Source organism: Haemaphysalis longicornis, unplaced genomic scaffold (genome assembly GCF_048455015.1).
Source record: "Haemaphysalis longicornis isolate Haplotype H1 unplaced genomic scaffold, Haemaphysalis longicornis Haplotype H1 scaffold_1, whole genome shotgun sequence".
Lineage (NCBI taxonomy): Eukaryota > Metazoa > Arthropoda > Arachnida > Ixodida > Ixodidae > Haemaphysalis > Haemaphysalis longicornis.
The window spans coordinates 447,425,855-447,447,519 of NW_027526203.1; the positions used below are offsets into that span (position 1 = coordinate 447,425,855).

At 46.4% G+C, this 21,665-nt stretch overlaps 1 protein-coding gene and 1 pseudogene across 4 annotated transcripts; one reads left to right on the top strand and one right to left on the bottom strand.

The window, feature by feature from the left end:
• The first annotated feature begins 685 nt into the window (after positions 1 to 685).
• On the top strand, positions 686 to 19,150 carry LOC144155940 (hexosaminidase D pseudogene; annotated as a pseudogene). 3 transcript variants are annotated; one of them, XR_013319674.1, is made up of 2 exons: positions 686 to 1,113; positions 7,516 to 19,150. The product of XR_013319674.1 is annotated as a hexosaminidase D pseudogene, transcript variant X2 (transcript). The 3 variants fall into 3 exon arrangements; XR_013319673.1 differs by having other exon boundaries at positions 687 to 996; XR_013319675.1 differs by having other exon boundaries at positions 717 to 826.
• On the bottom strand, positions 18,957 to 21,626 carry Fipoq (F-box/LRR-repeat protein FipoQ). The gene is made up of 6 exons (XM_077687663.1): positions 21,008 to 21,626; positions 20,454 to 20,928; positions 20,110 to 20,376; positions 19,875 to 20,041; positions 19,615 to 19,817; positions 18,957 to 19,550 (listed from the first exon to the last, which is right to left on the bottom strand). The coding sequence occupies exons 1-6, from the start codon at positions 21,098 to 21,100 to the stop codon at positions 19,199 to 19,201; spliced, it is 1,557 nt and encodes a 518-aa protein (XP_077543789.1). The 5' UTR covers positions 21,101 to 21,626; the 3' UTR covers positions 18,957 to 19,198.
• Between the last annotated feature and the right edge of the window lie 39 nt (positions 21,627 to 21,665).

Genomic DNA, 21,665 nt, shown 5'->3' on the forward strand with positions numbered 1-21,665 from the left:
ATCAACATTGGTGGAAAATACAACATTTCGCAAACTAGCGTGATGTTCGATTAAACTATGCAGAAACATTCAATAACGGAACACCTGGAAATAAAGGGTTCCCATCAATTCAAGTGTTTCAGAGCTAGTCTTCTCCCTTGATTTCTTTGCAACAATTTTATTGTATGCAGAATAAATCGGAAAAGCCCCCCAAAAATTAAGCAGCGAGTGGAAATATGCACAAAACTATATTTTTAATACTCTTTCCTACACTTCACGTCGGAAATAATTAAGGCCAGGCCCATGAATACAACCCCGAGCCCGGCCCGGCCCAGGGCCCGGGCCCGCGGAATTGTGCCCGGGCAAGGCTCGGGCCCGCCGAAAATACGCTTCGGGTGGCCCGGCCCTCGGGGCGGGCCCGGGCTTTCGGCCGGTCAGCCTGGGCCCGTGCAGTCCTCTAAACGGTGCGTAACTCTGGGCGCAGTAACTGGTGGGTTGGGCGACAGACGACTCGATAGTACCATAGAGGAAAAGAAATATATACAGTATTTTTGGTATTTCTTTCTCTATGATAGTACATTGTCGCCACTGTCGCCACGCTCCTTGGCGATGTTGGGGCGGCCAGGGGCGGCGGCAGTCGTTCTGCCGGTTTTAGCGGACGTTTGTGCATAGGGAAATGTTTGTGCGTATAACGGATGCGCTCCGAGTTATCATCATTATCATCATCAGGGGCAAAACAACTCCGTCCGTAATCGTAATCCGAGGCGCCGAAGTCGTTGCGAATGCGTCGGACCATCCGGACCGGTCGTCGCGGGCGAAAACGCGGCCAAAAGGCGCTTCACTCCCGGTGAGGTGGACACGTTTCCGCTGTGGAGCTCGTCGGGGAACCGTGTGGCGAAGTTCCAAAGGCTGGCTGTTAGGTCGGCTCCGCAGCGATGGTTGTAGATGGCCACCTTCACGCTGCCTGCGATTGCCCCTGCAATGTGCGCCGCTTCTTTCCCGTCCCACCTCCGTGAAGTACGTTCGTTTGTCGCTCGCCTGGGTCTTTAGTTTGGCTAGCTGTGCGCTGCGAGGAACATGATTCAGTGTCCGGGTTGGCGAGATCAGGCTGTCTCGCAAACGTGAATTGACGCGGTATGTGTCTTTAGTTGCTTTGGTCATGTTATTCCGGTTTGTCTAGTGTGACTGCACGCGACAGTAGAGCGAGCCGGAGTCTGGTCCAAGTAACAAATTGTGCCGTTGAAAATGAGCTGTGCCCGTTTCTGCATTTTTCTCAAGCTCCCCATGCCGCTCCTAAGAATCACCCGTGAAAGGCTGTCACCTACGCATTATTTTCAGGCTGCCATTGCCTCTACAGGTGTGTCAGGTTTCCGTTATGACATAACAGGATTCTTTTATTTGGCCTTCCTGATCCAGTTAGGTGCCAATGTCACTGTAATGTAAAACCTTTCTGCTTATCCCCGTGCAGTGTAAGGAAGGCTGGCAAAATGGACAACCGAGTCCCAGTGTTGCAAGCTGCAGTGGCAGATTAATGAGACCAGTGCTGCACTTGCTGAACTGGCCCAGGCAGTGCAGCTCTTCCCTCTTTAAGTGGCCAGTGCAGTGCACAGCGCATTTGTCGTCTACTTGCTACTAATACAGTAGTGCCAGCTCTTCCTGTACTTGCAGAAAAAAATAACTTGCACCATGGTGGTACTGGCACCCAACTATCAACTCGTGAAGGTAGCACAGGCCGAATCGAAGGGTACTCTCTGTAGGGCTGTAATGCTTATTTTCTTTTTTTTTTTCGTCATAAATTTTGACAAAGTTGAGAAATTGTTCTGAAGGTGCTTTTTATTGATACGCATTGTTCAGTGTAGTGAGAAATATTTTCCAAAAGTGTAACCTGTCCTAAAACTTTCCCCAATGCTGAGGGCCTAAAAGATGCTAAATTGGCTACGGCAGAGGCATATATTAACAATGCCTGAGCTCAGGTGGAAACTAACAGGTTGTAAGGTAACTTGAAGCACAATATTTGAGACAAAAATTAAGGGGTATGCAAAAATGCTGATTGAATGTACACACCATGGCAATTGGTAACACACCTCTTTGTGCAAAAACTTGAAACCTTCTATTTGCTTTTGAAAACTGCCCAGTCCTGAAATATTGCTTCTTAGAGCTGCATCTGAATTTCACTGGGCCTAGCTTATAAAACCCTATAAAACATTGAGCGAAGAACTTGTGCACCCAAGCAAAACTAATTCGGGAAAAGGTAAAAAGCTTCTCAGGGCCGTTGGCTGGTATAAGTTAAAAGATAATTTGAAGGTCAGGCTAGTTTTGATTTATGAAATGCCATTGAATCATACCCAACACTGTCTAATTGACTAAGCCCTTTGTGAACAGGCTGACACAGAATTTTTGTGTTATGTTTTTTCGCGGTTATAGGTGCCTACGTCAGAGACTGATCATGGAATGGCACATTAGACGGTCGAACGCAGCATAAACAATTACTTACAGCTCCGTATATCTGTGTCAGTTTCGGTTTCCGTGAAGCGAACACTGAGGCAGCCGCCATTGTGGGAAGGCGCATTTGACGTCACTGTTCTCGTCTCACCACGGCCAATGCCGGTCTGGGCGTGCATGCGCATGCCAGAACGCCCCGACTGGCCGTAGTCGCTCGTGACGTCAGTCCCAAATGCTGTGACGTGATGCACAAGGTGGAAAAGCGCGCGCCAACAACACCGCGGTCGCCTTGATACATCACGGGAGCCCTGGCGTGGGCCATTTGGGTCGAAACGCAAATGACGTCATGAGCTTGCTCGATGGCGCAGATGAGCTTTCTCGTGCGCCCAAGGATTAAAATTGATTTAAAATATGTTCTACTGAACGGTTACCGTTTAAACTTCCGAGGGGGTATCTCCATATACAAAGGAAGCTTTTTACGCAGTTATCTAAGCTTTGAAATTTCGTGTCAGTACTCCTTTGAAGAGGCCATGAAGGCAAAATTAAAATTTGTTCAGTTTTAAAGGGCTAGCCATTGGTAACTCATGCAGCTCCATTCCAGCCACGGGAGATGTTCTTTTTAGTTGGAAAAACAAAAAATACTGGGAAAAATCTGAATTTCGCACTACAGTGACATAAATGGGCAGGCGTGATGTAATATGGGCTGGCACTGAAAAAGTAGTCATCAGTGTTTTATCTGCACGTTAGTATTGAAGCACTATTAGGACAAAGCAGTCTTTTTAATGAACCAAGCTCGTTTTTTGTCTTCACGGCCGCTTTAAGCACTATGCACAAGCCGTCTGTTGGGTTATGACCTGTTTGGGGAAATATAAAAAAAAAAGGAGAGGATCCATCTATCGTGCATGGGCTGTGTGCTTCGTATATGGCTGCCGTGTGTGTCTTCCTGGACTGCCTCCCATTTCGTTATTGTTGTCTTTGTGTACGTTGAGGTGCTGTTTATGCCCTAGAGATGTGCTTAATTGCACTTCATTAATTGGCACTCTGCAGGATTGGTGATTCAGAGAGGCAGCTCTTTTGAGCATACTTTTGTTGTGAAAAATTGACATGTCTTGGCCAAGGAAACCGAGCACATGGCCTGCGCACTGGAACTCTTAGCCTGATCAAGTGATTAGATAGTGCTTACAGCTTCCTTCACTGTCTCTTTCAAAGGGACCATGCAACGTAACCTTACTGCACTCCAAAGGTGTCCATGGCAAAACAACAAGTACACCAAGTTTAATGCAAACTGCACATAATTAGGCTAGCTGATTACGAAGCACATAGATAAGTATTCCCTGTCTGCACCAATTTCTCGCGCTTGCCAAGTGATGTTGCTAGGCGACATCACCCACCGACCTGTATGGATTGTTGGTGGATGGTGGTAAATTTGGAAGGATCTCTGCAGTGATGTTGTACCATCTCTGTGTGGGTTTTCTAACTACACAGCGAGTCCCCCTACTCCTTGCTGAGATACTTAAATTCAGTAAAAGCTCATTAATTGGAACTTAAATCATTCAAATTTATGGATAATTCGAACTGTACGATTTGATCCCGCCAAGTCTCCATACAAGTCTGTGTGTAAAGAAGCACGTAATTCGAACCCGAGTAGGTTGCGCCACGGATAATTCGAACTATGCATCACCGCACCACCGGCGCCTTGGCACCTGGCACACGGCCAGAGAAACGCACGGGGTGCCTACACACGAGGCTGCATAGTACGGAGAAGGCCAAATAGTGTAAAACCAATCTGAATCTCGCATGGCGGGAATTTCGGAAGACAAATTCTTTGTGAACTCTGCCGATGGGGACACGAGTACAGTGATGTGTGGGGTGCGCCGAACTTGTCGCTGTAAATAACGACAAGAAGGGCAAGGATGAAGCACAGTGCAGCGTCCACTTAGAAGTAATCACCGGATGAAATGCCATCTGTCTCTTCTTCAGTTTTCAAGAAGGCAAAGATGAGGCTTTCGGCTACATTCGTTTCTTAGGACAGGAAGTGCCGACTGTCGCCTTTAGGGACAGAAGGCAGGCCGCAGTCACGGGATTTTCCAGCATCAAAGTGTTGACATGGCCTACGGCTTCCCAACTGCAGTGTACTGTTATTGTTCACTTTCATCAGTTCAAACTTTCAGTAAATCGAAATGAGATGGTGTCACCTTGCAGTTCAAATTAACAAACGTTTAGTGTATAATACGTGACAACGTGGAAAGCTCCAATCACTCATTTTCTTATTGGAAGGTGAAGAATTCAGTAGGGCTTTAATTGTCCAATTCTAATGAAATCCAACCCTAAGCTTGAGGTTCTTCGCCTGAAGCAAGCAAGGTATCGTACCATTACAGAGGTGAAAGGTTCCCCTGGGTTCCCCTGGGTTAACTGCCCATTATTTGCAGTTCATACCAAGTTGCATCCCCTAGCATGTGGTCAGCATACTGACTACCATTTTCTTCTGCTCCCTCAAGTATGTCAAAGGGGAATTTTATGGCGTAACACGGTTTGGGACTGGGTGGGTAATTTGAAATCAGTCCTTTTAAAGGCAAATTCTTCTGTAACAAGCACCGTTTCCCACTGGATGGAATCGTAGTAGGGTGAGAATGGCCGTATCTTTTGAACAAAGCTAACTTTCATGTTGTCTTCATTGTCTGCTTCACTGGCGCTGTGACAATCATGTAGCTGAGCTGATATTTTGTTGTCAGATGCACCCGCCGCAGTGGCTCAGTGGCTAAGGCGTTCTGCTGCTGAGCACGAGGATGCGGGTTCGATTCCCGGCCGCAGCGGCTGCTTTTCTAATGGAGGGGAAAAGCAAAAAAATTCACCCCACCTCCCCGAAGGGAATCGTGAGGAAATGCGAATGCATTTCTTTTGCGCGAGAGTGCGCGGAATTTATAATTAATGAGGAGACGGTGATTTGTAGCGTAACCATTTATTTAACACCTGTTTGTGTTGTCGTTGTACTTGACGGCCACCATCACTGCCTTGTGGTCGGTAAAGTGCACAGTCAAAGGGTCTTTGAGAAGCATGCGGGCGTGGGAGAGTGGGGCGAGCGTCGAGAGGAGAAGCACCGAAGCACCGTGCCTACACTCTCCCACACACGCGGGAGCTCCGGCGAGCTCCCGCGATGCGAGCGCCCTCACACGCCCGAGCGCGCTCCTCCTCTCCACTCACTCGCCGCTGATCCGCCCGCACCACCTGCTCCGGTTGCTAGGGGAGAGGAGGAGCGCACGCGCTCGCAGCTGTTGCTATGGGAGAGGGGGTGAGAGCGGAGAGATAACACCTGCGGGCGCGTGGACGCCGCACGGCGCCTGACATGGCTCGACTAAGAAATGCATTCGCATTTAAAACGCCCGTGTGTTCGAGATTTCGGCATATATTAAAGATCCCCAGGTGGTCAAAATTAATCTGGAGCCCTCCACTATGGCGCGCCTCATTGCCTGCGTTGCATCTAGTGTTAAACCCTACAATCAATCAATCAATCAATGTTCTCAGATGCTAAAGTAGAACTGTTGTGTTCAAGATTATGAAATAAGAAATTAAATCTGGTTCCCAGACGCTACTGTGTGGAAGCAGATTGTTTAAAAAAATTTCATGCCGAAATATTGCCCATTATGTCTTTAGATCAGGGAGGCGTTAGCCTACCACTACTGTTTTTGTAACCTCTCAGTGACCTTGTTTACACACAAACGAACTGTACATAACGTCCCTAGCTCTAACTTCCGCCAAATTGTCTTAGCATTCTGCTATGAAAGTGTGCGTGGTACAATATGATAGAACCTGATCTTTGAACAGGTAAAGGTGCCCAAGTGTGATGTTAATATCAGTACAATAACAGTATAAAATGCGGCCAGGTATTGGTATGTACCCTCTGTACCTGGCCCTTAGTTATCTGTAAAGAAAAGAAACGAAAACTACTTTCAGACAAATTTTTTGGTGGGGAAAGTTTTATTTTGTAGAAGTTGATACGAACATACACCGGCAAACACATGCACACTGCTTCATAATTTGGTCACCATGCTAGTGTGAATGATGTCGTGGAGGAGGAGGGCGATAGGTGATGACACATTGCTGTTCCTTATGGGGAGAGATCCCAGTGCTCCAGAGAGGCAGTCTGACCATCCCCCTTTGCTGTCATCCATGAGTGTGCTTTCCATTCCGGTTGTTCAGTTCATAGGGAGCAGGGTAGTTCTCCAGAGTCCCTCATCATAGTGAGTGGGATCTTGGTTGCCACATCGCTTCTCACGTTAGCAAGGTCATTCCCCAGTCATTAGTGCGTGGGTAATGATGATTATCACAATGGGACTTGCCTGTGTACAGAACAATTCTCGCTTGCAAGCCTGGCATAGATCGCACCAAGGGATGAAATACAGGTAGATAGAATAAAGAAAAGTGTGCGTTTCCCATGCCAAGGCATGGTATCATGGCCAATGTGTAGGGTATCTTTTCTTAACTACTGTAAAGTGTAACTTGTGCCTGGCCTCGCATGCTAATTTTAAAGATAAGCCTGGTCTTTCTCATAGCAGAATTCTTGCTCTGAAATAAAGAGACGTGGCAGTGAATTCCTCCAATTGTTACATTCACAGCTATATCGTGTAATTTAAATTGTTTAATATGTTGAATAAAGTTGTGGAAATCTAGAGCCCTGGTTTATTTTCAAGGGCTAAGAAATAAACACCAGGCAACCTCTGCAGCAATTGCCTTGTGCCTTACACGCTGCTGTAGTGTTGTGATGCAGGTTTTCAGTGTGATTTGGTTCAGTTTCATTCTTCGCAATTTTAATGTTGGCAAGCTATTTCATTTTTATTATCGATTTTTTATACATTTGTGTGTAGAATGTGTGCACATGCGTTCTGTGAGGTGCTGCCCTAGCTCTGAACTTGTGAGTCTTCACAGCTGGCATTACGAAGTTGTGTGAGGAACATAGTGGAAGGGAAATGGGCTTTTCTGACAAAAAAAAAAGATTTACTTAAACTGCAAAAAAAACTGCACGTGAGGTGCACCACTCCAAACAGCTCCGGTTACTCGATCAACAATGTTTCCTTTTAATGTTGCTGTTTTTTGCAGGCTACCACTTGAAGGCTCCACCACGAGCTGGAGTGTCTTCCCGTGCCATGGCGCCAATGAAGATGCGTCTTTTGAAGCTGCTCGCTGGGGTGCTTGTGATAGCGTTTATTATACTTTACTGGCAAAGCAACAGGACAACTAACAGGGCAACTGTTGAGGAGGTGCAGTGGGTGGCTGTAGTGACCGAGCGGCCGACCACTGTGCTTGCCCCGCGTACCACTTTCCAGGACAGCATCCGGCTGTCCCCCGTTCAGTTTGAGGAACGCATAGTGCACTTTGACCTGAAAGGTGCGCCTCCAAAGGTCGAGTACTACGATGCGGTGTTCCCTCTGCTGCGCAAGTTGGGAGCCACGGGGCTGCTCATGGAGTACGAGGACATGTTTCCGTACTCGGGCGTGCTTCGCCCCCTGGCAGCCAACAATGCCTACACCGAAGCCGACATAGCGCACATTCTAGCCACTGCCCGCGCCAACCAGCTGCAGGTGATTCCGCTGGTGCAGACGTTTGGGCACCTGGAGTTTGCACTGAAGCTGCCCGAATTCACGGACCTCCGGGAGCTGGCGCACAGCCCGCAGGCGCTGTGCCCATCGCTGAACGACTCGGTGGTCCTGGTGGCGGCCATGGTGGAGCAGGTGCTGCGGCTGCACCCCAGCGCCCAGTACCTGCACATTGGCTGCGACGAGGTCTACTCACTGGGGCAGTGCGCCCGCTGCGAGCGGCACATGGCCGCCCGCAACCTGACCAAGGACCGGCTCTTCCTCGAGCACGTCGAGAAGCTGGTGGCTCTGGTGGCCAGGTTGGGTGTGCGGCCCATCATGTGGGACGACATGCTGCGCGGCATGGACGCCGACGAGGTGCAGCGCTGGGGCATGGCCCACCCCGTCGACCTCATGGTCTGGCAATACACGCCCAACATCAGCAGCCGGCTGGAGGAGCAGCACTGGCTCAAGTACGCCCGCTTCCAGGGGCTGTGGATGGCGAGTGCCTTCAAGGGGGCCACGGGGCCCAAGCAGCTGCTCCCCAACGTCCAGTACCACGTGCGGAACCACCACTCGTGGCTGGAGACGCTTGGCCACCACCGGGAGCTGCTCAACATTCGGGGCATCGCGCTGACGGGGTGGCAGCGCTACGACCACTTCGCCACCCTCTGCGAGCTGCTGCCGGCGAGCGTGCCGTCTCTGGCAGCCAACCTGCTCTACCTGCAGCACGGCTGCCTGGACGAGCCGCAGCTGGTGCAGATCAAGGAGCTGCTGCAGTGCAACAGGCGCTTCCCGCTGTTTGACGACACGGACGCGCACCTGCTTTTCTGCCAGTTCCCCGGTGCAAAGGTGTTCACGGGGGTCCAGCAGCTGGTAACGCTGCGTAACCAGAAGGCCGTGATGGAGAGGAACAGCCACTACGTAGGCTGGCTCAATGGCTACAATATCCGCCTGTCCTTTGTCAGCCCCGATCACATTGTGGAGGCCACTAGGAACCTCACTGAGCTCCTGAGCACGTCGAGTCACCTGCACAAGTACCTGGGCGACGCATTGTCCGAGGTGTACGACGTCCACACAATGGTCGAGTGGATGGGCACCTTTCTCGATCCGGTGCAAGCGGAGCTGACTCTTCTTGAGCAGCAGGTACAGCGACTGCTTAACTACAGCAACTGGCCAAGGAGGCCGCTGTTAGACGCAGCCTAAGCAGACCATCAGGCACCTGGAGCTCGCGTGCTAAGCCTTTGCGTGCAGGCCAGTGCATCACAAAGTGGTGCGGCCTTCCTTGTCACCCGTTCCGAGGACAGCAGAGCCTGAAAAGTTGGGCTGTGTTGTCCCGGTAAATAGCCTGCCTAGAATCAAGAGCAAGTTGGGCAGCGGAAAGGTGGTGAGTCATATTTTAGTGGGAAAATATTGAAATTAGGGGCAACGGAAGTTGCCCCATTCAGGTCAGGGGTGCAGTTTTATCGAAGAATATTTGTTTACTCATTAACTGAATAAAAAAGGTGCACCACTTATGTTGGCATGGGTCACCCAGGTATGAGGGATGTGCACCTTTTTTAGGCGGTCAGACCGTCTAGTACGGTGGTGGAGGGCTACATAACAAAGAATGGCTGTCGATCTGTAGTCAGGGTTGACTTTGGATGGGTTTTTGAAGAGGTGGTGTGGTTTCTTTGTGGAGGGTCATCTTTGGGGATGTTGCCGTAGGTGCAGGTACCTGATTTCTGACTTGTTTGCCTGCAGGCTCAAGGTAAAGCTCTAGCTCCTGCATTCTTTTAGGGTGTAAAAATGTCATTCAACTGCTTCAAAAAGCGAATTCTGGCCATGATGCAATCTTTTAAATTGAACTCTGTAACGGTCTTATACTGTGCATAATTGTTACAGGAGACCCTCCTTACTAACAAAGTTACCTTATTGTAAATAACACATTATGTAAAGTTGTCCACAACCCCAACCAAAGTGCATGTGTTTTGCACAGGCGTTTTTGCAATGACATGATGGGGAGCTTGACAAAAGCTCCCGGGCTAGCATGGAAGCAGATAAGGAATAAATCACTCCTGACGAAGGCAACATGGCTTTGTACTGCTTATTTTTACTGCCGTGTTCTCCACTATTTTTTGGCCGAAAGCCAATAGCACTTGGTTTAGTGACGATGAACAACACAGTGTGCAAGGGCATAGTTAGCAGGCACCACATCGCTGTCCGTCTGAGTCGCGAAGGGAAAGGTAGGGGAGAGGCCTTTTTTGCATTTACTTGTTTGAAACATTTACTTCCACTTGTTTCACGGCTTGCGCTGTGCGGTGGAAAGGGTTTGGGGAGTGAGGACGATTAGAGGACAGGGTTGGGGAAAGGTGTGGTCCAGGGATGATGTTCGGTCTGAATGGATGGAGGATGAAGGTGATGAACGCGCGCTGTGTCTCCCCCACCTCGCGTCGAGTGCGATCAATGGAGTCAAACAATTCGTGGCACCATTGAGACCTGAGCGGCTCCAGAGAAATTGCGATTTGGTCTCGGAAGGTTCTGATAAATGGGGCATGTCCAGGTGATGTGTTGAGCTGTCATCGATGTACTGCATTTGGGGCAGTTTTCTTGTTTGGGATCATTATGGTGTAATTTTTGGTGTAGGGGCAGAGTTCCTTGTACACCTGCCTGGGCATACTGTGTGATAACTTGTTGCTTGCGGGAGGAGCTATGAGGTGCGCCTCGGTGAGTTTGGTCAGGATTATTTAGGTGCCGCAAAGAGTACCTTCTGTAGAGCTTGGCCTTGACGAGAACCTCTGCAGTGTCCCGTCTCCATATGACTCGTGGAAATCTCCGCTATTCAGTAGGCTTGCAGTGTCCGCTATGCAGTAAGTCCAGTGTGTCTCGTGTAGCTAGAGCCTGAAAATGACGAGGGTTTTTATGGTGTTCCTTGTGATCAGTGAAATGGGAAGCACAGTAAGAGAAATAAAATAAGAGGGATGATAAAACAGGGGGGGGCAACTGCTTATTTGCTCTTTCCAGGTGGTGTTGACGCTGTCCTTTTTCGCACACAAATAAAGTCATTGCCATGGTAAAGAATGCCTGCTTGTGCAGGGCATGCTTTAATGATGCTAGAAGGGCTTTGGTGTACTTCAAAGGATATTTTAGGATACTTTACGCTGTTATAGGGCAAACACTTATATCAAAGTACCAAAGCAATAAATATCGGTGACTTTGTTATAGAGAGGGTCTCCTGTAGCACTGTTGCATTGTACAGGGGGTCATTAATTTGACTGTCCGAACATGTGCAAGCTCGAAAGACTGTCGTTTTAACTGCTGTACTGTAGCACATGTTTCTTCCCTGCCTGCTGAAATTAAGCTCTTTATACTGATTGTAATGAAATGTAAAAATGCCATAACAGCCTCATGTACAAAGTAAATAGATCTGCTATTACCACTTCTGCTATAACTACAGGCTTACATATGCTATTGTTCACAGAATCTCATTTAATGTCTCCTTTGTGACATTACAAGTTCAGAATTTTTTATTTTTTGGTTGAGCTTGATATTATAGGTAAAAGTAAATATACGTCTTTTCAATGTTACAATTCATCTCTGTCAGTGCAGCAGTGGCTGAAGAAAGGAAGGTTGAAGCTGAGTTTTCTTTTTGAAACCCGAGTTGAAGTTTCCGCTTGTGTACAGATGCTAGGTGCTTCCTCTTCTTTTTGTCCACTGGTTGATGCTGTGGTGGCTTTTTTTTTTTCGTCCTTGCGTTTTGCAAGCACGGTTTCTTAGCCATTCGCCACTTAATGCCTTTAGGTTGATGGTTTTCACCAGTACTTGTATTAGTTCGTATAGAAGTTATGGTGCTTTTTTGCGAGAAGAACTTGTTGGGGGATTAAGTCCCTGTCAAGGTGATGGGCTATGGCGAGCAAGTTGGCCAGGCAGGTTGGCCGTCCCAGTTGTTTTTTTTTGTGGCTGCACATATGGGCATCACCATAGAAGGGATGGGGGGAAAGGGGCGCAGTTGTCACCCTGGCCTTGCACCCCCACCTTCACATCAAGGCCCAGGCTGTAGAGATTGTTTTTTTCAGTTTAATGAGATACAGGTGCTAACTGATGGTTTGCATAGCCTAATTAAAATTATGCAGATTTTATTCAAGAATAGTTTTTTGTTTTGTTTTGTTTTTCAAATGCTGTAGTTCTGGTCCTTCCTTCCCAGTGAGAGATTTGTGTCGATGCCCATGACTACACACGGTATTTCTACTTGTCTTGGATGCTCCCTAGCTGAGGCAGTGTGTTCAGTAAAAGCTGATTCCTATGTTCTCCAGAGCACTGCTTGAAGACCATGAACTTGGGAAGTATTGTACTTAAAGCAACTTAAAAAAAAAAAAAGCAAAGCGTGAGTGTGCACGTTTTATGAGCACACATGTCAACAGTTGAGGTGAGCCACAATCTCGCAGTCAGCATGTGCAGGTTCACGAGAGAAACCACTATGGCAGTACTACCTGCGTATTTACGTGTCGCACATTTCAACCTGACTCCCGCCACCAGACTGGTTCGCTGTTGAATGGAAGGTGTGGCACAGGGGGAGTCAGGCTATTGGGGTGAGAGGAGTAACTGGGCCGTGTCACACAAAAAAATGCACCGTATTAAAACCACAGGAAACCCAGCGAATAATCTCTGAATTTTTTGCCTCTCTTTACGTCACTTTGGTTGGGCATTCCTGTGGAAAAAAAATGACTGAACTGCTTACAGTTGCTTTTGCTTGCTTAACGAACCGTGCTGAAGGGTAGCTGGAGCACTTAAAAGGAGCGCTAAACCCAAGCAGTGAGAGCATTAAAGCCTGCGTATTTTTTTAAGCCTGTCAGCTTGCACATCTTTTATACCTACACCGTCACATCTGCTGCTTGCCCACGTGAAAAAATGTAGCATCCTCTTAACTTGGGTGGACTAGTGCATAGGACCCCCATTACGTTTAAATTAATGAGACTTCTGCATTAAAAACAGTTGCGCACACTATGTTGGAGCACTTGAAGGGGTAAAAATTAATCTGGCACACTTGGCTTCTGTGCACCTCTCAGCTACCTCAACGTTTATAATGTTTTTATGAATGTGTGTTGGTGGGCTTTCTGAAGCCAGATGTCATGGGTAGAAAGCGTACACGCATGTGTATAGATATCAAGTATTAGAGGATGGTTCAGCTATCCATCAACAGGTTGCTGTGAAAAAGGAGCATCTCAGCACTGTGGGAGCAACTTGGGCTATCCATCAAAATGGAGGTTTTCAGCTGCAGTTTGAGCCATGCCAGCTGGGTGCTACAACGGAGCAAAGAGACACCACCGCTAGCTCAAAAGCAGAAGCTGCACATTAAATCAAACAAGAAAACTAAGCCCTAGGCACATGCTCAGCACACAAGCTCAGCTGTTGAATTCTTCTAGAACGAGCTATGGTATATGTGAAGGTTGGACAGTGTAAATTTAAGTGCTACACAATAAGTTTGCAATTAGCAGAAGCCACTTAGACTACTTAGACTATATCTGGGCCACTATGATGATCCCAGTAACCACGAATACATAGCTGCTAGGAACTGATGTCGAAGTTTGACTGCATTATCCTCTTTAAACCTGAATTTTTACAACTGTTTCAATTCTCATGAGTAATGTTTTTTTTATAGTATAGTTTTACCGGTGACAGAACAATTCTCAGCTTTCCTGAGCAGTTTCATTTTAGAACTTTGCTTGAGGGAAATCTGTATGGCAATAACTCTAGCCACACAGCTTTTCTTGTACATCTGGGTGCCAATGTGCAAAAGTATTACTGTTTCCTAAAGTGCCTTCCTGAAAATAAGTATGCTATAATAGTGCAAGTGCTTGTTGTAAGTGTTATTGTCATCACACATAGGTAGGATGACTCAGTAGATGTATAAAAGTGCGAATGCTCTATTATTATAAGTGTTATTGTCAGGGCAAATAGGCAGAATGGTACAAGAGGTGCTGATATGCGGGTGTTTTTTTATTTTTTAATCTTTTAATTCCCCGTTTCTCCTCATTGAAATGTAGATAGGAGGCACATCAGAAGGGCTCACAGGGCTATGTGCCGCAGCGATCCCACCTTGAATATTCTGCTTTGTATTATACTTCCTTTTAGTAGTCGGGCTTCATAATTTTTAATTGGGGGAAGTTGACTATTTCAGGCCAGAAAGAAAGCTTTTCACCTTGACGTGCAAAAACTTTTGTCATTCTGCCTAATTTCATGGAGTACTGTATGGCTTTTTATTTCTGAGCTCAATGCTTAATCTGAAACCCCGACTTCTGTAATGTTTTATAAATACTAAATTCTGCAAGATGAAGATGAGAAGTGATGAGGGCCCAAAAACACTTGTTCTCGTCCGCCTTCTATAGCATCCTTGTTTGCCATACACCTCTGTTTTTCTCTATAGCTGAAGTGTGCTATGATGGAGAGTTTAGCCTGTTAGTATAACTGAGTGGGTGCAAAAAAAGTAGTGATAAAAAACTTGAGAGTAGAATTGCAAGTTTCAGATAAATGTGACGCTTGCTCAAAAACTCAAAATGCCTGTTGAAGTGGCTAAATGTTGGATATGGTGCCATATTCATAAATTTGCTTCATTTTTCTCTATAATTGTATGCTCCTGTGGTATTCCATCATTACTGACATCCAGTTAAAATAATCATAATGATGAGGATGTTTAAAAACACATTCTCAGTTGTTTTACTGACATTGAAGAGAAAAAAAGCACCGTTATACAATTCTTTGTGAGGTGTTGATACAGTACCTCAATTTTCGAGGCCATTTTTTTTTATTGAATAGGAGGTGATTAGCTAAATTTGGGAAAATTAAATCATTTGTGATGAGGCAGAACAGGCCTGTATATAGCATAGACCTCAACTAGAGCACAGTACTTTCATGAATCAGATCTCAATGCTGCCAGGAGATAGCCAGTTGGCAGCACTAAGCTTTCGTGTAATTGCTACAGTAGAACTTCATTTAAAGGGACACTGAAGTGAGTTGTGAACATTTAAAGGTCTTGAATGCATAGGCCATCTTCTAAGATTTTCGGTTGATTTATGCGCCTTTTTAACGAGAAAAGTGCGTTTGAAAGTGACAATTCTCTTGCATCACCCTGTTCGCCGAAATGCTAATGTTGGAAATGATAACACGTTGGCAAGTCTTCAGGGATAAACTTAGCAGACTGATAGCATCTTTTACGTGCACTACCTGTTTGTGGACAAACAAAGGGTCAATATTAACGAACAAACGGAGAAAAGTCAAAATTGTGAATCCTGACATAGCTTGTCAAAACACACTGCAAGCCGTTGTGGCGTCATTACTGTATTTAATGTGGCTGTTGCACATGGTGCATGATGTTTTCTTATTTACCACTTTTTACAGATAAGCTAAGACTCTGAACATTTGTCAAGCAGTTAAATAATGAATTACATGGGTTAAACTGCTTGATGCAGCCACAAATAAGACTTAGGTAGTTCACTCCAGTGCCCCTTCAAGATGTATCTAGTTGGGATGCAAAAATGTGATGTACAAAATAGCTTAGCTGAACCAATCACAGCGAGTTTGGGAATGCTAATTTAGGGGCTTGAGGTAATTACTTGTTAACCCGAAATAAGGCTCAGACCCGAAATAGTTCCTAGAGAAGGCAAGCGTTGCAGGGGGCGGCAGAAAGTTAGGTGGGCAGGTGAGATCAAGAAGTTTGTGGGGATAAATTGGTGGCAGATAGCACAGGACCGGGATAATTGGAGATCTATGGGAGAGGCCTTCGCCCTGCAGTGGGCGTAGACGGGCTGATGATGGTGATTAATGCTGAGACCTGTTCCCTGGTTCTCTTTCATTGTTGTCTGCCTTGCCTGACGCAATGACATTGCCGCAATAACACCCTTGCAGTTTCGTAGGATATCGTGTATAAGTGGTGTCTGAACTAAAACAAAGCTGATAATACTCACGAAATGGGTTAACTATACCACTGAGGATACTGAGGTGGCATAAAACCACATTGCAGACCTGTATGGCATCATTGTGCTTGTTTGGAAGAGACCACAAAAATCGGTGCTTTTTTTTTATTAGAAATAAACTGTTGTTAGTCTCCTGTGAGTTGAACTGCGCAGTACAACCACAAATTATGCTTTAACAAATTTTTTGTATGTTTTATGCAAAATCACTGCGTATGCTCACCTGGTGAAGCATAAAGAGAGGCTCCCCCTCCCCCACCCAGCAGGTTGCGGCCAGCAAGCGCTTCCTGCAGTACAGCACAGATTTAGTTTGTCCAAGTGCCAGGGCGCTTGCATGCGGAACTGAATGGAGGAGAGGCTGTTTACTGGTGGCTGTCGTGAAAAAGACCCAGTCAGCGACACTTGAGGTGCAAGCCACTGCTCGTGTGTGCTTTATGAAGGTAAAGGAGCATTTTTTTGTTTGAAGAACTATGAAAAAAAATGAGGTGGTTGCCCCCACAAAATGAACCCATATGTCGCATGGGCATACTTTCTGTGATTTCAGCCAGTATCATGTTTTTAATTGTCCTCTCTTATTGTTTATGTAATTTTTCATACAGATGAAACATGATTCTTCAAGGTTAGGGCATATAAGCTCGCACATAAAATTGAAAGTCGTGTCACCCAGGGGAAACAATTGGCTTTGAACATTTCTTGCTCATGCATTACTCTTTCCCTCTATGACCTTGATTGAGAAGCTTCACAGCTTGACAGAACAATGTTGCTTTTTTTTTTTTTGCTTTTTATTGCCAAGCTTTATATATCCACGACAAGAAATCTTCAAGGTTAGGGCGTATATGTTCATGCGTGAAATTGGTCTGCTTTCTGGACGGCAGGTGCTTTGTCTAAGATATTTAGGAGCAAATTATGTATATTTCACTTCAAAAATCACTGCCCTTTATTTTGTAGAGATGCAATTTCATAAAGGTGCATAAAAAGAGAATAGAAGTGTGGGCAATGCTTTCCCATAGCAACCAAGGTTGGTTTGCCTGAGCTGTCTATGGAAATTTTTATTCCTTCACTGCCAGAATTAGGCCGTAGTTTCTACTGAATGTGGTTGCTATGGTGCCTTTAAATACTTTATTAGTTGACTAACTTGGGTAGAGTCCCCTCCACCACTTCCTGTTCTACCTGGAGGCAATTACCAATTGCGAAACTCGTATGTTATGTTTCCCCTTTTGAGTGCATTCACAATGTGATTCCCATTTTAGTTTATTTTAGATTTTTTATTTGCCTCGAGCATTTTTCAGTTGTCAAGCATATATTCTGAGTGCATAGTTTTGGCCTTTATTGGTGGTGTTGTTGAAAACAATGATAGCAATAGTAAATAAAAAGAAATAGGAGAATGAACATCCTTTTGATTGTATAAATGGTTGTCTTTTTAATGGTAAATAAAAGTGCAATATACGCCACTGGTTTGCATCGGGTATCTTGCATAGCTGGAGGTAATGTTTCATTTTGTCATCTGTTGTATATGAATGCAGTATTTCCCAAACCATGAAAGAGTGCGATAGGTGCCCCTTGCATATGCGCATAACAACTTCTTTTGTCTCTGTTGGCCCCTTTTTTATCTGCACTGTCTTTGTATAAGGTTTTTGGGCTCATGGAGACCCCACCTGGGATACAGAGCTGTTATCCTGCAGCACCCTTTTGTTCTAAAGAAGAAACCAGGTCTGTAAGCAATATTGTATTAAATTCTTGGTTTCCATTGGGCAGTTCGAATTCTGTGTTGAATGATTCGAAGTTTGGGAGAATTTCTGTGGTCTAGAAATTTTTGACAGAGATTGTTGTTTATTTTTATTATACGAGTCGGAGTGTAGCTGTTTTTGCTTGTAGCATAGAGCTATGATTGCGATTCTCTTCATGCAAACATGTCTAAAAGAGCAAATGGATCATTGAACAAAAACTTGATGCCTGCTTTTTTGAGGTAGGCGCCACAAAGTTTGCGCATCTGTGTACTCTTAATTTCAAACCTTATTTGGCTTTGGAAGTAAACATTCACAAGATGTGAGGTTGTTGTTAAAGTGTTTTGGAATTCTAAGTACGTTGAAGGCATGTATGAAACTAGCGCAGTCAAGCAATGCTCTTTGGCTACAAAATTTTTCTACCTCAGTTTTTGTTTTTCACCAAAGAAAAAAAAAGAAGTAAACAGGTGTTTAGGCACAGAACACCGATGCCTTTGTAAAAGAGGGCAAAACTAATGCTGGTCTTGGCATTGCCAGGTTTAACTTTTTGTATTTTTAACTCGTGACTGCTCAAGGCTCTACTTCTTACGCATGCGAAATTCACTACAGGGGTTCGATCCAACATTGCGAAAACTAACAGACTTGGTTTTGTTCTAGTAACGTTGGCTTGAACTTCCTTTGGCCCAGCACTAGTGAATACTGAAGAGGGAAACGAAAGCAATTCCATTTAGACAACATATCATGCACACAGAACGTACGTTTTGTACGGTGGCCAAATACCGTCTGAAGATGTGTACACAGAAAGACCTACTATGACTGGTGTTTAGCTGCAATGCTCTTAAAACGAAGTTATTTTTGTTGGTGTCTATTGACATTTTTAGATCAATCAAAGGGATGGGGGGAAGGGTTGAATGCTGCACACAACAACAAGAGCTGTTTTGTCGTCGATAGACCTCTGCTTGCATTGAAATTCAACAGTTATTGACTTGATTGGAAATGTTTGTGTATTGCATTATGAAGTAGGAGTGAAATGTTTGATGTGGCTTTGAAGCTCTGTGCATCATTTCATGTCAGTAATTGAGACTTCCTTAAATCGAAATGATTACTTTGAAGTGTTGCTAGGGTTCTGTAAGCCATGCACAGCAATTCCTTGAAACTCAAACTAGGTTTTATTCGAATTTTTTCGTTCGCCAAAATGTGGCCTCTGGCAACCATCCATGCCACCGTGTCAATCATCATTGCATTTATGTGTAAGTGTAGTAGTAGTAGCATGTGAGAGAGGCGTTGGGATGAACCTCTTTTGCATTGATACGGATGCATTTATTTGGAATTGGGAACCTGGAGAGCAACTTTTCTACACACTGTATCGCGACATTTGAGGGCTGTTGAAAAGTTTTGACATATAGCAGTGCTGACTCATGCTTGACATTGTAAGCTGGGCCCTGTGTTAGACTGTTTTTGAAATAAAGTGTTTTGTTTTAAAACATCACTTGGCGGGTCGTTTCTAACAATGATCAAATCATGCTTTTGTAAGAGTCTAATTAAAGATGAGATCCTTATAACAAGACAAGAGGTAGACAAGTGAAACTCTGCAATTTGTTGTTGAGCGAACCAGTGTGTGTCGGTCAGCGCGATCAAAGTTTGATTTGACAAGCTCAAAATATTTCCCATCGCAGAGAACCAGACACCTCAGGCGAAGGCACTTAACTCGCACTGTGTCAATGGCCTTGCTGCTGCGGTCACTAAAGCGCAGTGTTTCACTGTCCCAGCCTATTTCAAGCCTCTCAATCTCGGGGCAGTTGTTGGCAATCGCATCCAGCATGGAGTCAATGTGAATTTTTTGATGAATTTTCTTGCAGCAGCCGGTAGCCATCCCAGCAACTAGAATCCTGAAAATAAAAAAGGCCGAGATTTAGCTCGATGCGTGAGCAACTGCAAGAGTGCTTCACCCACCGTATTTTTTTAATGATTTGAAGCGTGCTTTGCCAGAACTGCTCGCACAGGTGTGGTATCCCTGACAGGACGAGGCCCTGCAGCATGGGGCCTTGGACTCTGATTAATTTCAAGAGCATTTCCTCCGACAGGTTTTCATTCCTGTCTAGGTCCAAGGCAATAAGGCTCTTGATGTTTCCCTTCTCCATCCAGTCCTTCAAAACCTGCGAGACATTTTTGTGGCATGAATACTCGCTTGCGTGCTGCTAGTAAAGCCACACCTGATCGGTGAAGCCGTCCTGCTGACCAGCGCAGAGGTAGCGCAGATTTGGCAGTCGACAAAGCAGGTCACTGAGGCACTCTGTGGGGAGCTCTGTGGCTGTGATGTCCAGCTCCTGTATGCTGGTATTTTCCCAGTCAACAGCCATGACATGCTCGGCTTTGAGCCCTATGGGAAATTATGCCCGTTAGTGCTTTTAATTTTTTCTTTGAAATGCCACAAGAATATTCACTTGCCTGTCTGTTGCATGAGCAGTGTCTTGAGCTTCTTGCATCTCTGGAAGAGCAGCTTCATGGTGGAGCCCGTTACCTTAGCGCAGAAGTTCAGTGACAAGCACTCCAGTTGAATGCAGTTGCTGCTGAAAGCTTCAACGTGGCTGTCGTCCACAAATGCTATGCCGTACATGTTGACGCAGCGCAGATTCGGCACGGCACTTTTGAGCTTGTGAATGTTGATGACCTCGTAGATTTCCTCCTCTTCCTCCTCAACCTTTTCGTACGTGCCTGGAACCAAAGGGGGGGAGGGGGGGGGGGGGCAGTCGGGACTGCAGTCGGCCGCCGGCGTGCACGCGCGCACTCACCTATAAGGTGGAGCACCTCCAGGCCGTTGATGAAGTTGTAGATCTTGCGCATGAAGCCCTCCATGAAGATGACCTCGGACAGGCAGATGCACATGACGCGCAGCTTGGTGGGGAAGGTGTGTAGGTCGTTGAAGTCGTGCAGCTGCATGGCAGTGGAGAAGTCGAGCAGCATGTGCGTCAGGTTGGGGCACTTGTTGCCCAGCTCGTGCAGCACGGTGTGCGTGATGAGCTCGATGGGCAGCTCGATGTAGCGCAGCGACAGGCCGAAGCGCACCGAGATGAGCGCCAGCAGCTTCTCGATGCTGGACACGTGCAGGCCGGACACCTCGGGCCGTAGGGAGACGTGCGTCCAGAGGCGCGAGTCCGCGGACACGGTGCGCCACTTGCGGCACACGCGTGCCAGCCGGCCCACCTCGCGCTGGGGCAGGTACGAGAAGATCAGCAGCAACACCTTGTCGGGAAGCTTGTCGATCGTCTGCGCGGGAGAGGGGTGATGCGGCCGGCGTTAAGCGGTTAATTACGCTACAGCAGCAACAACGTGCAAAGGAACGCACCACGGTGTGCCTGCCGTGGAAGGAGCCCCCGTGGCTGGACTCCTTGAGGTTGGCGATCGCGGCCGAGGAGACGTCCTGCGTGACAGCCCACATAGCGCTGCTCTTCCGCTGCGGGTATCCCCCGGTTTGCGCTCGGGTGCGGCCGCAGCCCGGTCGCTAAATTTAGGCGGCGTATTTATTGCCGCTCCGCCTCCTCTCCCGGCGCATTGCTAGCTTCCACACGGTGCCGTTGTATGCGTCTCATTCCCTCTGTCTCCCTTCCCTGCACCACTCGCCTTGCTTTGGGCAGGTATTCAAAATGGGTTTTCTCCCCGCGTTACGGGATGCTGTTCAGCATCAGACGTGAAGTGGGCTATTGTTATCTTTGTATGTGACATGCGAGAACGTTCACAGCAGTTTATGTCTTAGTTTTCAATTGATACCTTTTTTTTTATTCACTGGCGTGGCGATATTTGTGTCGTTTTAAAGCGTTATAAGAGTGCGCGCAACGGCACCCTCTCAGTTTGTTTGAATTAGGCGCCTTTCAGAACGAAGTCCGCCACGCCACCTGTGAGCACTTTGGCAACAATTCTCTGTCAAAATTGCCAAAATGCAGTTATTGTAACTGTAATAAAGTAAGTTCACCGCAGCATTACATTCTTAAGAAACGCTCGGTTAT

What these genes read in the sequence shown, in the direction of transcription:
- Fipoq (XM_077687663.1), bottom strand. Translation starts at nt 21,100, where the DNA reads ATGTGGGCTGTCACGCAGGACGTCTCCTCGGCCGCGATCGCCAACCTC. An exon ending in AGGACGGCTTCACCGATCAG is followed by an intron (nt 19,818 to 19,874) that starts GTGTGGCTTTAC and finishes AATGTCTCGCAG; the next exon opens with GTTTTGAAGGACTGGATGGA. An exon ending in CAAATCATTAAAAAAATACG is followed by an intron (nt 19,551 to 19,614) that starts GTGGGTGAAGCA and finishes TTTTATTTTCAG; the next exon opens with GATTCTAGTTGCTGGGATGG.